General features: G+C 58.8%; 1 protein-coding gene across 2 annotated transcripts in view; it reads right to left on the reverse strand.

Annotated features, from left to right (window-relative positions):
- The window catches only part of KCNQ4 (potassium voltage-gated channel subfamily Q member 4), a 54,522-nt gene extending 41,827 nt beyond the window's left edge, over nucleotides 1-12,695 (reverse strand). For both annotated transcript variants that reach the window (XM_053660672.1, XM_037149707.2), the window contains exon 1: nucleotides 12,382-12,695. In XM_053660672.1, the coding sequence (XP_053516647.1) occupies nucleotides 12,382-12,695 (314 nt within the window). The remainder of the gene's footprint in view (nucleotides 1-12,381) is intronic.
- Nucleotides 12,696-12,939: the final 244 nt, after the last annotated feature.

Consider the following 12,939-nt stretch of genomic DNA (forward strand, 5'->3'; position numbering starts at 1 on the left):
CATTAATTAAGTCCCATTCTGGGCCAGGCATGCCTCCCAGTGCTTTGTGAACTGTGAGTCAGGCGAAGGGACATCCCCCCCCAGCAGAAGGTAGCATTTTGGAGCCAGAGGCTGATGCTCAGCATTGTGAAGGGACTGCCCAAAGCCACCTGGAGGGGCCAGGTCTTTGGTGCTGTTCGTTGTTGTTGGACACAACTGAGATTCCTGGGCTGAGCCTGGGCTCCAGTCTGGGCTCTGTCACCAGCCTTAGTCCATGCCCTGTTTGGGCCTCAGCTTCCCCACCAGGAGAATGAGGGGACTGGTGAGACCAGTGATTTCTGTACCCCACTGAGCAGTAAGAAAGGGAAGGAGAGGGGAGCTGAAGCAGGCTGAGCCACCTGGGCTCTGCCCCTTTCTCTGGGGTACCCCACCATGAGCTGGGCCAAATTCCTGGGTGTTCTCATGGGGCAGTTCCAAGGCCACTATTCTGGGGACCCCCATGTCCCTAGAGTCCCTTTGCAGGCAGTCTCCAGGCCTGCACCCACCCACTCTGCTCCCAGGGCCTCCCTCAGCTGAGCCACACACACCTTCCCCCAGGCCAGGCTTTGCATAAGCAGCTGTACTTTCCCCTTAGGCAAAGTCCTAGGGCTCCAGGCCAGGTCTAGCCAGGCCCTGGCAGGGTAGTGGGCAGCTCCAGAGGAGCCACTCGGGGGGCTGGGTCATGAAGGTGGGCCAGAGGGAAGAAGAGGCCATGCGGATGGCATTCCCGGAGCTCCCCGCCAGGGTCTCCCTGCTATCACCCTCCTTGCCAGACCCGGAGAGACATTTCTGAAACACCAATATGCCCACAGCACCCCCTTCTTCGGTTCCTTCTCCCAAACTCCATCTCCTCCAGGAAGTCGCTGCTCTCCTGCCTGACACTCCCATCCTGGCCTTGCTCATGTCCCAGCCTCTTCTCTGTGTACCTCCTGCCTCCTCTAAGCTCCCAATTTCCTGGCCTCTTGCAATTCTTTGCAAATACCATATTCAGCTTCACACTGGGCTTGCCCACACTGGTCCCTCTGCCTGGAATACTCTTCCCTGCTCCTTTTTGGGGGGTTGACTCCTATTCATTCTTATCTTTTAGGTCACAATTTAAACCTCTCTCTCAGGGAAGCCTTTCCAGCCATGCCCATGTTGGGGCTGGGTTTGGCCCCTCTGTGCTGGGCTCCGACAGGACTCCATGGTGCTGGCCCATCTCCACCGGGGTGCAGGGGAGGGTCTGATTCACTGCTCTGTCCCCAGCGTTTCAGATAGGGCATGGCCTGGAGGGACTGTCAGTGAAGGCTTCCCAAATGAGATGGAGCAAGAAGGAAAGAACGAGTCCCCAGTATAAAACTGGGGTGGGAGACAGGACCTTGAACTTTAAGCCTCAGCTGGTCCTCCTATCAGCATCTCAGCAGACAGGGTGAGCGGGGCAGGTGAGGTCACGGCCCTAGAAATGGGCTTCCGGACTCTAAACCCCTCCTCATCTGAAAAATGGGCATAGCAACAGTATCCACCTCACCTGGGTTGGTGAGAGGAAAACGTGAGAGAAGGCAGGCAAGTTCTCAGAGCGCTGGAAGGGGGCTCATCAAGCGTTTGCTCTTATTGTCTTTGTTACCGCTGACAGTCACAGGTTGACAGTTGAAGGAGGAAGGGGAGGCTGAGACTCCAGGAGGTGACTGCAGGAAGCCACAAACAGGAAGGCGTCTCTTGCCTCGCCAACCCTTCCCACAGGCCCCACAGGCACCATGAGCACCCTCGCCCACCCGCCCACTGCAGCCCTGCAAACCTGCTCCCACCCTCTCACACCGCAGACTCCTTGCACCCTCAGGCTCACATTCCCGTCCTGCTGAGTATTCACCACTCAGCAGGGCAACGGGCCGAACCTTCCAGCTTCAGTGTCCCCTTCTGCACAACGGGGTAACGATAGCACCTACTCCTAGGGCTCTTGCAGGGATTAAATGAAGTAGTACTTGGAGAACATTTGGCACGGTACCTGCTATAGATCAGACCATGACTCTTAGTCCTCCGCGAGAACTCTGAGCTCGGAGCCTGGCTCCTGGCAAGTGCGCTGTTGTCAGAGGTCCCGGGCCTCCCGCCTGTCTGGGGCTCCTGAGGAAAGGCACTGCCAGTCTGGTCGATTTGCTCTTACAGGCCCCGTGTGCCACCCCCCAGCCCTCCCCAACATCCCTTCCTCAAGGCTCAAACAGTGCATCGCTGAGGACAACAAAAGCACAGTAAGCCCTTTGTTTTTCCAGCACTTAGTAATTAGGAAGCACTTGACGATGCGGGAGTCAGGGGCAGCCCCTGGCAGGTGGGCAAATTCAGATGATCATTGTCATTCGACATGGACAGAGGCCGGAGACTCCCAGAGGTCTAGTCACCCGCCTGGGGCCACACTACTTTCAGGAAGCAGAAGGGGGAACCAGTCTTCTCCCTCCCAGTCCAGGACTCCTTTAACAGAGGGCTAGTCCTGATTCTGACTGACGCTGCGCACCCCAAAACCCCCTCCCCAATCTTGGCAAGAGCCCCGCCTGGGCTGCTTCTTGCTGCAGTCGGGGCAGGCAGGCCCCAGGGGTCAGGAGCAGGCAGTGCAGACTAACCAGCCCAACCCTCAATCCTTCCATTCCCACCCAGACTCCTCCCACTCTGGCCCCAGAGCGCAGGTGGGCGGAGGCAGGATGGCGCCCAGAGTCTGGGATTTCACGCATCGGTGAAATTTTCAAAAACACTTTGGGGACTGCGTAAGGTTATCAACTCTTTACTTTGCCAAGTAAGGACGTTTTGAAAAAAACCTCCTGGCCCCATCACTTCCTAAAACAAAGGACATAATATCAGAGTCAAAGGCAGTCCTGTAAATGGAATAAATTTAGCTTTATGAAAAAACTCATCTTGTTGTCCCTATATCCCTTGGTTTTTCCTTAGGCCACTGAAAACTGCCAGGGTCTGCTGATGCGTGAGTCTTATTTGGAGCTTGGATTCAATTCCTGGCTCCACCGTGGACAAGCTGTGTCATTCGGTACACATTACTTCCCCTCTGCACCTCGGTGTCCCATCTGGGAAATGGGAACGATAATAGTGCCTGCCCCAGAGCGGCAGTGGGAGAACTTGATGACTAGTGTTTGCAGAGCGGGAGCTCGTGGGAAGGGATCAGTCTCGCTCTGCATCCGGCCAGTGGTGCTCCCCGTTCTGACTCCGCAGATCCTGAGGAGAAGAGAGTAGGTGTCCAGAGTTCCACCTCAAAGCCATTGTTCTAACACTCAGGACAAAAACTGTGAGCCCTGCCAGCCCAGTGCCAGCACACGGAGGACTTAGGGGTCCTTTCTCCAATTTCTCTCTAGTTGGCAAAACCACTCTCATCCTTAAAACCCAGCCTCAATGCCACCTTCATTTCCTGGCTCAGTAAACATTCAGTAATTATCAACCATGTGCCAAACACAGTGCTCAGCCCCGCCCCACCCCCACCCTGGCCTCACCATCAGATGTGGAAGAGTACAGAAGAACACACAGGGGCGAGTGAGCCCAGGTCTGCGGACTCCGGCGCAGCCTAGAGTGTGGGTGGGCAGGGAGTGATTCCAGAGAGAGCTGATGCTCAAACTGGGATTTGAAGGATGAATAGGAGTTCACTAGATGCCTGGGTGGGTGGGAGGGGCAGGAGTTTCAGGCAGAAGGGAAAGCACCCGGAGCGTTAAGCAGCACATTTGGGGACACCACAAGTTGTTTCTTAGGTAAAGAGCAAAAGATGCTTGAGGGAGGGTGTTCCTGACTCAGGCACTGGGGGTCGGGGAGTCACTGCGGGGGTGGAGGGAGGACGGCAGGTTTGGAGGGAGATGCTGAGTTGAGGAAGGGGGTGTGGAGGTGAGGCATCTGCAGGCAGCTGTACAGGAAGCTCAGGGAGGAAACTGCAGAGGGGGAGGCTGTTATCACAGAGGTGACCCCCCGATATTACAGGGGTGTACAAGAACCCCCTCCATGGCAACTGTGCACAGAAAGGAGGACCCCGGACAGAGCTGGAGGCAGAAAGGGTAAGCAGAGCTGCCGACAGAACTGAGTGGAAAAAGCCGAAGAGGCAAGCTGACCAGAGCTGAGGGAAGAGCACGTTGGAGAATGGGGAGCGCAGCAGGCTCGGAGCTGCATTCCGGGCTCCAATCCCATCTCCACAGTTTATTAGCTATGTTAACCTTGGACCCTAATTCCCCGATCTGTAAAACAGGGCTACTTTATTTTTTAACAAAAAAGGAGGTCAAAGGGCATAGGGAAGGGGCTGCTGAGCCTCCCTCCCTCTGCCAACAGGCCACACTCTCCTGTCCCTCGCCGCAGACTGCCACCAGTCCCCAGCGGCAGGAGAATGGATGAGTGAATGAAGGCAGAGGCTGCTCCTTCCCTCTGAGATGGGGGCGGAGGTGGGAGGCACCTCTCCTGGGTTCTCGGCTACTCCAGCATGAGGAAGGGAGGCGGAGGAGACCCATCTGTGCTGTGTCCTTGGGCAACCAGGGCCTTTGTCCTGGCCTCAGTTTCCCCATCTGTGAAATGACGCCATGGACCCGCTTCAGCCTAGAGGCCCTTCTGGCTCAGAGGCTCTGCAGCAGGATGAGCGGAGAAAGGGTGAGGGAAGGGAGGTCTGTTCCCAACCTGCACGCCGCCCCTTGGGCGGAGGCCCCATGGGGGTCTGGGTCCCCATTGTGCCCAGAGACCAGTCCCTCCAGAAGAGGGTGGCAGCCAGGCCAAGGAGGGCAGGAGCAGAGGCTCTGAGATGGTGCTGACAGAGCTGTTCCTTCTCCCCTCCTTTTCTCCCTGCCCCCTCCTCTCCCAGGGGACAGCCGAGCCCAGCAAAAAATAAACCCAAAGACGGTGACCTGGACGGGCTGAGGCTCGCAGGGAGGAGCGACAGGGAAGGAAGCGTGGAGAGGCAGCAGCCTGTGCCCACCCACCCCCAAAAGCCGAGTGTCCCTGACCTGGTCCCCTCCCCACCCCCAGGCTCTGTCTGCTGTCCACCCTGCCTATTGTAAGGGAAGGGCGCCACCTGCTCCGCAGGGGCAATTATCAGAGCAAATCTTACCCAGTCCCTCTAGACACGGGCCCCAAGTTTTGGAAAGAGCACCCCAGGGAACCTCTACCTCCTGGTTATTGGGCAGTCCCTCCTGCTGCCTGAACTCATCCCTTTGGCTTCTGTGGGAACCACGGTCCATTTATTTCCTGCAAGCTGTCCCCTGTCCCACCAGCCTGGCCTAGATGTCCAAGGAGTCTCAGAAGAAAGTGCCCTGGATTTTCCTGCAGGGTTTGGGCTCGGGCCCAGAGACCCTGCTCCTCCCACTACTGCCTGAATCTCCAGGAGGGAGGGAAGAGAGAAGGAATCGCTGAGTTCCCTGCTGCCTTTGCCTCCCTCCCTCCCTCAGGCTCTGCCCACGGATTCCCAGCCCAATTAGTCTGCTGCCCGGGGCTGCCCCTCCTTCCTCACCCCCCAGGTGCCAAGCCCCAGGGCACACAGATCCTGCCCTAGGGACAGAGTTGCCCAGAAAGCCTGGAGTCTTAGGGAGTGATTTCTGGGGGACCCAGGGGTCTGCCTCACACCCTCTCCATAGCCCCTCAGAGTTGGGGGTGGGGGCACGCAGCCCTCTGGGTGCCCTTTTAAATATTGCCCAGTCTTCTGAGGAACCAAGGAAGAAGGTACTGGAAGAAGAACTCCTTCCCCCCAACCCTACAAAACTCAGGGTTCTGCCCTGGCTGGTGTAGCTCAGCAGATTGAGCGTGGGCCTGCGAACCAAAGGATGGCGGTTCGATTCCCAGTCAGGGCACATGCCTGGGTTGCAGGCCATTCCCAGTAGGGGACGCACGAGAGGCAACCATACATTGATATTTCTCTCCCTCTCTCCTTCCCTTCCCCTCTAAAGATAAATAAATAAAATCTTTTAAGAAAACAACTCGGGATTCTGAGAGAGCATCTCTTCCCATTCATCCCGAGTCCCTCTCTGTGCCGGGCAGCCCTGGTGTTCACCTCCCTGTTCAGCCCCATTTTACAGAGGTGGACAGTGAGGCCAGGGGCTGGGGTGGAGGAGGTGTGGGCACTTTCCCAGTAAGCATGGGGACCGAGACCTCTAAACTCCTTAGGGATGCCCCGTCCCCATCCCCAGGATGATGTTCTGGGACAGAGGAAGAGATTACCCTCTTCTCCCAGGGACCTCTGGCTGGGCCCAAGCACCGCCCCGGGGCCTGGCTGGCTGCAGGGTTTGACAAAAAGTCCACACCTGAGCCTCTCACATGCACCTTCCTCCCCATGGACACTCCGACACACTCACACCTACACCCGCGTCCCTGGGAGAGAAGCAGGAGGGGCCAGCGGTCCGCAGTCTGGGCAGGCTCAGCAGCCTCCTCACTGGGCCCTCCCCCTCTCCCTGCAGGGCCCACACACGGTCTACCTCCCTCTGCAAGCCCCTCCCCCCCAGCCTGGCACACAATGGATGCTCTTTAATTATAGTTGTCGCGTGAAGGAAGGAACGAATGAGTAAGGTCCTAGAGACTCCGGTTGGAGTCCTGGTGCCACCATTCAGTAGCTGTGTGACCTTGGGCAAGTGAGTGAGGACCCCTCACCGGCCTCCCTTCCCTCGGGTATGAAACGAGGGTGATCATAACCATGCCTGCCCGCAGAATGACCCAGAGGGTCGGGTGAGAGAGCAGCAGTAAGAGGCCCAGCATGGGCGTGGCGTGTTCGAGGTGCTCCTCAGAGTCCACGAAGACGCGCCTGTCCTCAGGCTCCGTGCGGAGAGCTGCGGGCCCAGCGACACGGGCAAACACGACGCCAGCCCCTCCACACACCCAGACACACCTCACTGTGCTGAGCCAAGGACAGCGGTCCGACCTCCCCCCAGGGAGGGAATGGCAGTAATAACAACATCATCACAACGGTGATGTGAATACGTGTGCCCAGCACAACATCAGGTGCTGGGACTCATTTAGCCCTGACAATCCTAGAGGCAGCTATTATTATTCCCATGTTTCCAATGAGAAAACAGAAGCCCAGAAAGGTTAAGTCTCTTACCCAAGGACATGTAACTGCTGAGGGTAGAATCAGAAATGAACCAAGTCTGTTGGACTCGGACCCCATGCTCTTGAGCCCTGTTGGGACAGTCTCTGGAGAAATGGCAAGTCCCTCCTCTTCCTCCACTCCAGCCCCACAACTCCCACACGAGGGCGTGTTATGAGGAGCTGCCCCCAGGTCAGACATGCAGAATTCCCTGCTGGGGCCCCTAGCCCACAAGCAGGCCAAAGACCCACATCGGTGCAGGGGAGGAAGGGGGCGCGAACATTTTCAGCCAGGGATGCTTCCTGCACGGCCTCCCTCTCTGGGCAGGGAAAGGGGCAGGGCCTTGGGGACCTGCACAGCCTTCTCTCCCTGCTCCCAGGAGGTTTCAGCTCCCTTGTCTGGCTCAGAGAACCTTAAATTAATCACCCACTCAAAGTGCTGCCATCAGCCCAAGAATAATCATCTCTTAAAACACTCCTGGCTCCAACATTCTGAGAATAGAGGCTTCTGCAGCAATAGGGGTTGAAGTCAGACATTCAGCAGGGCTTCTTTCTCAACGAAAAGAGCGAGTGTGCTATGGAGTGGGGTGACTGACCTTGGGAGGTCTAACCTGCTCCAGTGACCCCAAAGTAGAACTCAGGGAGGAGGGAGCAAAGGGCGTAAGGGCAGGGAGAGGGCTAGAAGACTGGCAGGACGGGTCCCTCCTCTCACCCCTTCTTACAAAGACCAAACAAAAGGGCAAAAGGACTGCGGCTGGAAAACAGCAGCAGGAAACATCTGGGTCACACTCCAAGACTTTCCCCATTACAAGGCCAAGGTCTTGGAGCATCAGTCTTCCCTATCAGCTGGGGTGTGGGAAAATAGTATCCAAAGTCCTGATCTGGGATGCTGAAGGCCTGGGTTCCTGGCCCAATTCTACCTCGGACCCGCCAGGTATGACCTCAGCCAAGTGTCTGCCCCTTTCTGTTCCACCAGCCCACTGCAGGGCTAGACAGGATCTCCGAGGGCCGTTCAGGACAAGCAAAGGCCAGCAAAGTTCTAGAGTCAGCCACCCTGCTCCCACATGGTCCAAGGCTGCTCTCCAAGGGATGCATGAACACACAGACCCGGAAGGGCAGCCTTGCAGTGGGGATGGGTGGAGGTAACACGCTCAAGGAATGGGGCCCACTCTGTTCCGCCCCAGAGGTCCAGGCTGGGCCCACAGGCCCGGGTGTGCCTCCGTGATGTCAGTGAAGAGGTGAGAGCAGCTGTGCATTAGATTTCTTTTCATTGGAGGTGTGCCGCTTGCACCTTTTTGACACTCACGGACGTGTGTGTCCAAGCTGCAGTGAGTACGTGCATGAGACAGACTGACAGGGCTGTAGCAGGGATACACATGTGTGCAAAGCCATGCACAGCAGAAGTGTGATTGCATTGGGTGAAGTTGGGCAGTTTCCACTCAACTCCACAAAATCCCGCCACTGCCCACCTCCTGCTGCCTGTGTGCTGGGTGCTGGGGACAGAGGCCTGGACGCACAGGAGGAGCCTGGGGCCGGGGCACAGCTGAAGCTGAGGTCCAGGAGAAAGACCGCTACAGGTCAGACCCGGTTCTTGGCCGTAGCTCCTCCGTTCTCACCGGATGGGCGACCTCTCCTGAGGCTGTTTCCTCGCCTGCCTCGCCCCCGGTCGAAAGACACAGGAGAGTAGTTTATAGAGAGCACTCAGCACGGGCTCAGCACAGGGCTGACGTGCCTCACGTGACCCGAAATTGCAGTTCAACCCCAAGACCCCACCCAGGCGGCCACAGGGTCCTGGCCAGGGAGTCAGGAGTCTTCGGGTCTGGTGCTGGTCTGCCATGGATTTACTATGCAACTTTGGTCCCCTGAGCATCAGTTTTCTCATAAGCAAAGTGGGGCTATCAAATATGAGGACCTGCTGGGCAGGGACACCTGCCCGCGGTACCCTTTGCTGGGACTGTTTCTGATCCTGGTGACATTCTTCTTCAGATGGGGGCCCCCTCTCCTGGGGAAGCTGGGTGGGGGCCGGGGTGAGATGTCTGAGGGCCCAGGAGCAGCAGCCACCTCGTCTCCTCCCATTCCCACAGCTCCTGCCCCCAGGGACGGGGCTGAGGGAGGATGTTTACAGAGCGTAAACCTTCACATAGAGAAAGTCTGCTGCACCCCTGGGGGCTGGGAGCAGCGCTGCACAGGGGCTCGAAGGTGGGGACAGATGGGGCTCTGCTCTGTCCCAGTCCCTTGCAGCCTTCTGACTTCCAAAAGGGAAGCTGGGGGTGGGGGGGGCCTTTGACAGGGTGCATCGAGTTGAGCGTTCCTCCAAAGGCTCAAAAAGCATCATGGGCAGCGATGTGCTCTTTCTCAAAATTCAGAGGGCAGGACCTGTGAAGGGTTGAGGGCTGAAATCAGGGCGGGGGATGTGGGGAGGAAGTAGGGGCTTAGTGACGGCAGCGAGGCCCTAACGCGAAGACGGAAAGCTCGGAGAGGGGCCAGCAAGCCCTCATTCTAGATCTCAAGGAGAAGACCGGAGTCAGCGGTTCGCACTTCCCAGAGCCACAGCTCTTGGCAGGAGAGGCGGAATCGGGGCTTGTCCTCTGGGCAGTCTCCCACACCTCAGGGCCAGAAAAGGTGCAGCTTCCACCCAGGGCCCAGTGGGAGCTGGCTGGCAGGTGCGAGGGAGGTGTCTGCTGGGGTGGCTGGACCCCGCTCACCCCAATTCCCTCCTTCCTGAGCCCTCCTCTTCCAGGCTTTTCTGCTGGGCTCTAGGAAGGGGGTCAGCTAACTGTGCACACTGGGCTCCCCTCACTTGGGCTGCCTCTGAGGGTCACTGGGGAAGAAGGGAGGATTTGACTAAACGTGCCCCAGTAGGACTAAAAGTCCAAAAGCAGGAAGCACTTCCTGGCTCACCCAAGACCTTACCACGAGTGGCTGAGAAAACCCACATCTGGAGCTCCGGAAGAACAGGAGAGGCCTCTGTTGCCCAGACCCAGTGTGGGCACAGACCCGGTGTGGCTCCCTTGCCCAGACCCAGTGATAACATCCTACCCTCATGCTCCAAAAGGCTCTTGCATTTCACCAAGCTCTTCCCCACCCATTACCTCATCCAAGAGGGAGGCCACAGGGTTGGGGTTTTGACCACTTTGATGGCCTAGAGATCTAAAGCTCAGAGAGGCCCAGTGATCAACCCAACATCACAGAGCATTCCAGAGGCGGTGCTCCTGACCCCTCAGCCTCCTCTGATCGCCAGTGGATGACCAAGAACCTGAGATCACAGCGCATGCCCTCCCCCACAGCTCCTGAGAAATGCCTCAGCCCTGGGCTCCTAGGGACAAGTGGTCAGAACAAGCATGCCCCTGGCCAGGGCATTCCTGGCATCCAGTAAGGCAGGATGTGGGGCAAAGGTACCAGCAGATTTAGCTCCTAGAGAGGAAGGAGAGGCCCTTCCAGAGGAGGTGAAGACAGTCGCTGGCCAGGGGGACACAAGTCAGAGCCTTCACTTTCCGTGACCCTTGTGAGAGCTGAGAGACTAGATCGGAAGACTAAGCCCCCGACCTCAGAGCCCTGTTGGCTTGCCCAGGCTCAGCCATGGCTTGAAAAAGTCATCTCCAAGAGAGCCCATGGAGGGTGAAGCTGCTCCCCGCGGAGTACCTCCCCGTCCTTGGGCACCCCGGCTTCAATGTGGGCAAGGGCTCCAAAATGCTTTCACTCATTAGCAGTCCCTTCCCCTCAGCCCCAACCCCACCATCCCTTGTGCCCCAGCAGAGAACCTCCATCCCCCAGCAGCAAAAATATTCACCCCAGGCCTCCCGGTGGGCAGTGGGGGCCATGCTACTCCTAACTGTTGACCCTGACCCTAAGTGTACCATCACACCCTCTGTAATCTTCACTCTCTGCTGGGGTCTGTGCACAAAGTCACGGCCGCCACCCCAGGAGCTCATTGGCTGAGGGTCAGCCTCCTTTACCCTCCCCAGGGGCAGGGGGCTCCTTTGCCAGCATTCCTCTCCCCTTCGCCTTTGAAATTCCATGAGCCCAGTTAGGGCAGGGCAGAGGCGGACAAACAGGGACAGGAGGGAAGATAAACCAGAAGATGATGGAAACAGACCAGTAGAAGAGCGAGACAGGTGAATCAGTGAATAGACAGATGGACAGACAGGCGCACAGATATGTGGACAGGTCAACAGAAGGAGGGAAACAGACAAGGAAAAGGGCTGTCGGACAGTTAGGTGGAGAGATGAATGGACAGGCCAGTTCTCACACAGGTGGACAGTCAGTCTGGCGGAGGGACAGCCAGGCAGGCGGCAGAGCTGTCAGACAGTAGGTGGAGAAGCGCAGGGACCACCCAGGAGACCCCAAGAACAAAGGGTCCTTTTCTGGGGGCAGCAAGAAGGGATTAACAACAGCACATTTTCCAGGAACCGGAGGTCTCTAACCTGGAGTCCCGGAGCCAGGCCTGGCCCTTCAACTGATATCGGAGGGCCTCTCATGTTCCGTCTGGCCCAGGCCTTCCCCCAAGACGGAGCTCTGAGCTGCCAAAATTCACTCTTTACATCCAAGAGGGGTCAGTGTTTTTGAAAGTTGGAGGAGCCGGGGGTGGGGGGGGCTGGTTCACAGCGTCAGTGTTTCCAAACCAACCCCTCTCCTCTTTCTTTTTTCCCCTGGGCTGCCCAGAGCCAGGCCTGGTGAAGCGGCCAGCGAGCTGGGCAGGCTAGGCAGCCCGCTGCTGCTGCTGCTGGCAACTTGAAGGTGGAGGGGAGGCTGAGTTGAAGACTCAAGACAGACAGCACACAAGTGTCAGAGCTCAGGGGGCTCCCTGGGACCCCAAACACCTACAACGGGGAGCCCGCCCTGGGTTGGGGTGGAGACTTTCCCTGGAGAGGGTCATTTCCAAGGGGAGCCCAGGTGGGAGCCCAATGTAGTGACAGCTGGGGAGATGACAGAAGTGTGTGGGGGCCAAAGGGCCCCCTTTGTATGTGGGACACAGGGAGACAGAGGTGAGGATGAGGAAAGGGGAGCCCCACTGCGGTGGATCCAGATTGCAGAGAGGATGAAGCTGGCTGTGGGGAGCATCTGGGACAGAGGAGCAGGGGTTGGAGGTCAGGATGGAAATAAGGAGTTGAGGTGGGAGAGGTCAGAAGCGAGTCAAAGTAGGGGTCAAGGCTTGGAGACTGAGGGTGAGGGTCAGGCTGGGGCTATCAGTCATGTAACTCAGGCCTGAGGAAGAAAAGATGAGGGTCGGCCCTGGGGATGGGGAGCAGGAGGCGGAGCCAGGGCTCGGCGGCTGACCCAGGGTAGCCTAGGCTCCCGCAGGCGCTGCGGGAGGCGGGAGCACCCGGCTTGGCCAGGGGTGCGGGGTCGCAAACTCACATGAAGGCGTGGTAGACGAAGGCCCAGCCTCGGGGTCGTTCCAGCACGTTGTAGACCCAGTTCTGCAGGCGGCGGTAGCGCTTGTGAGCGGCGGAGGAGCGCTGGCCGCAGGCGGAGCCCGATCCGGAGCCCGGCCCCGGGAGGGGTGCACCCGGAGGCAGGGGGCTGCCCAGGAGGCCCAGGCGGCGCGGGGAGCCGCCCCCGCCCGCCTCGCCCTGCTCGCTTTGTACCGCCGTAAGAGCCACCAGCTCGGCGCGGGGGGCGTCTGCAGGCGGGGGGGCCAGGCCGAGGCGGCGCGGGGGGGCCTCGGCCATGGGCGGCGCCTGGCGTGGGGGCCGGGGCCCGGGGACAGTCCGGGGCGGGGGGCGCGCGCAGGGCGCTCAGCGGCACATGGCTCGGACCCGAGGCCGGCAGGGCGGCCCGGGGTGGGCGCAGGCGGCGGGGGCTAGGGTCCCGGCAGGGGCTGCGCCGGGGCGGGGGGCGGGCGCTCGGAACCTGGGGGCAGCCGGAGCCCGCTCTGACCGCCCGCTTCCCCGGCGACTGGGGCGGCTGTTTCCG

This window comes from Artibeus jamaicensis, unplaced genomic scaffold, assembly GCF_021234435.1.
Source record: "Artibeus jamaicensis isolate MK-2021 breed Jamaican fruit bat unplaced genomic scaffold, CSHL_Jam_final scaffold_847, whole genome shotgun sequence".
NCBI classification, from domain to species: domain Eukaryota; kingdom Metazoa; phylum Chordata; class Mammalia; order Chiroptera; family Phyllostomidae; genus Artibeus; species Artibeus jamaicensis.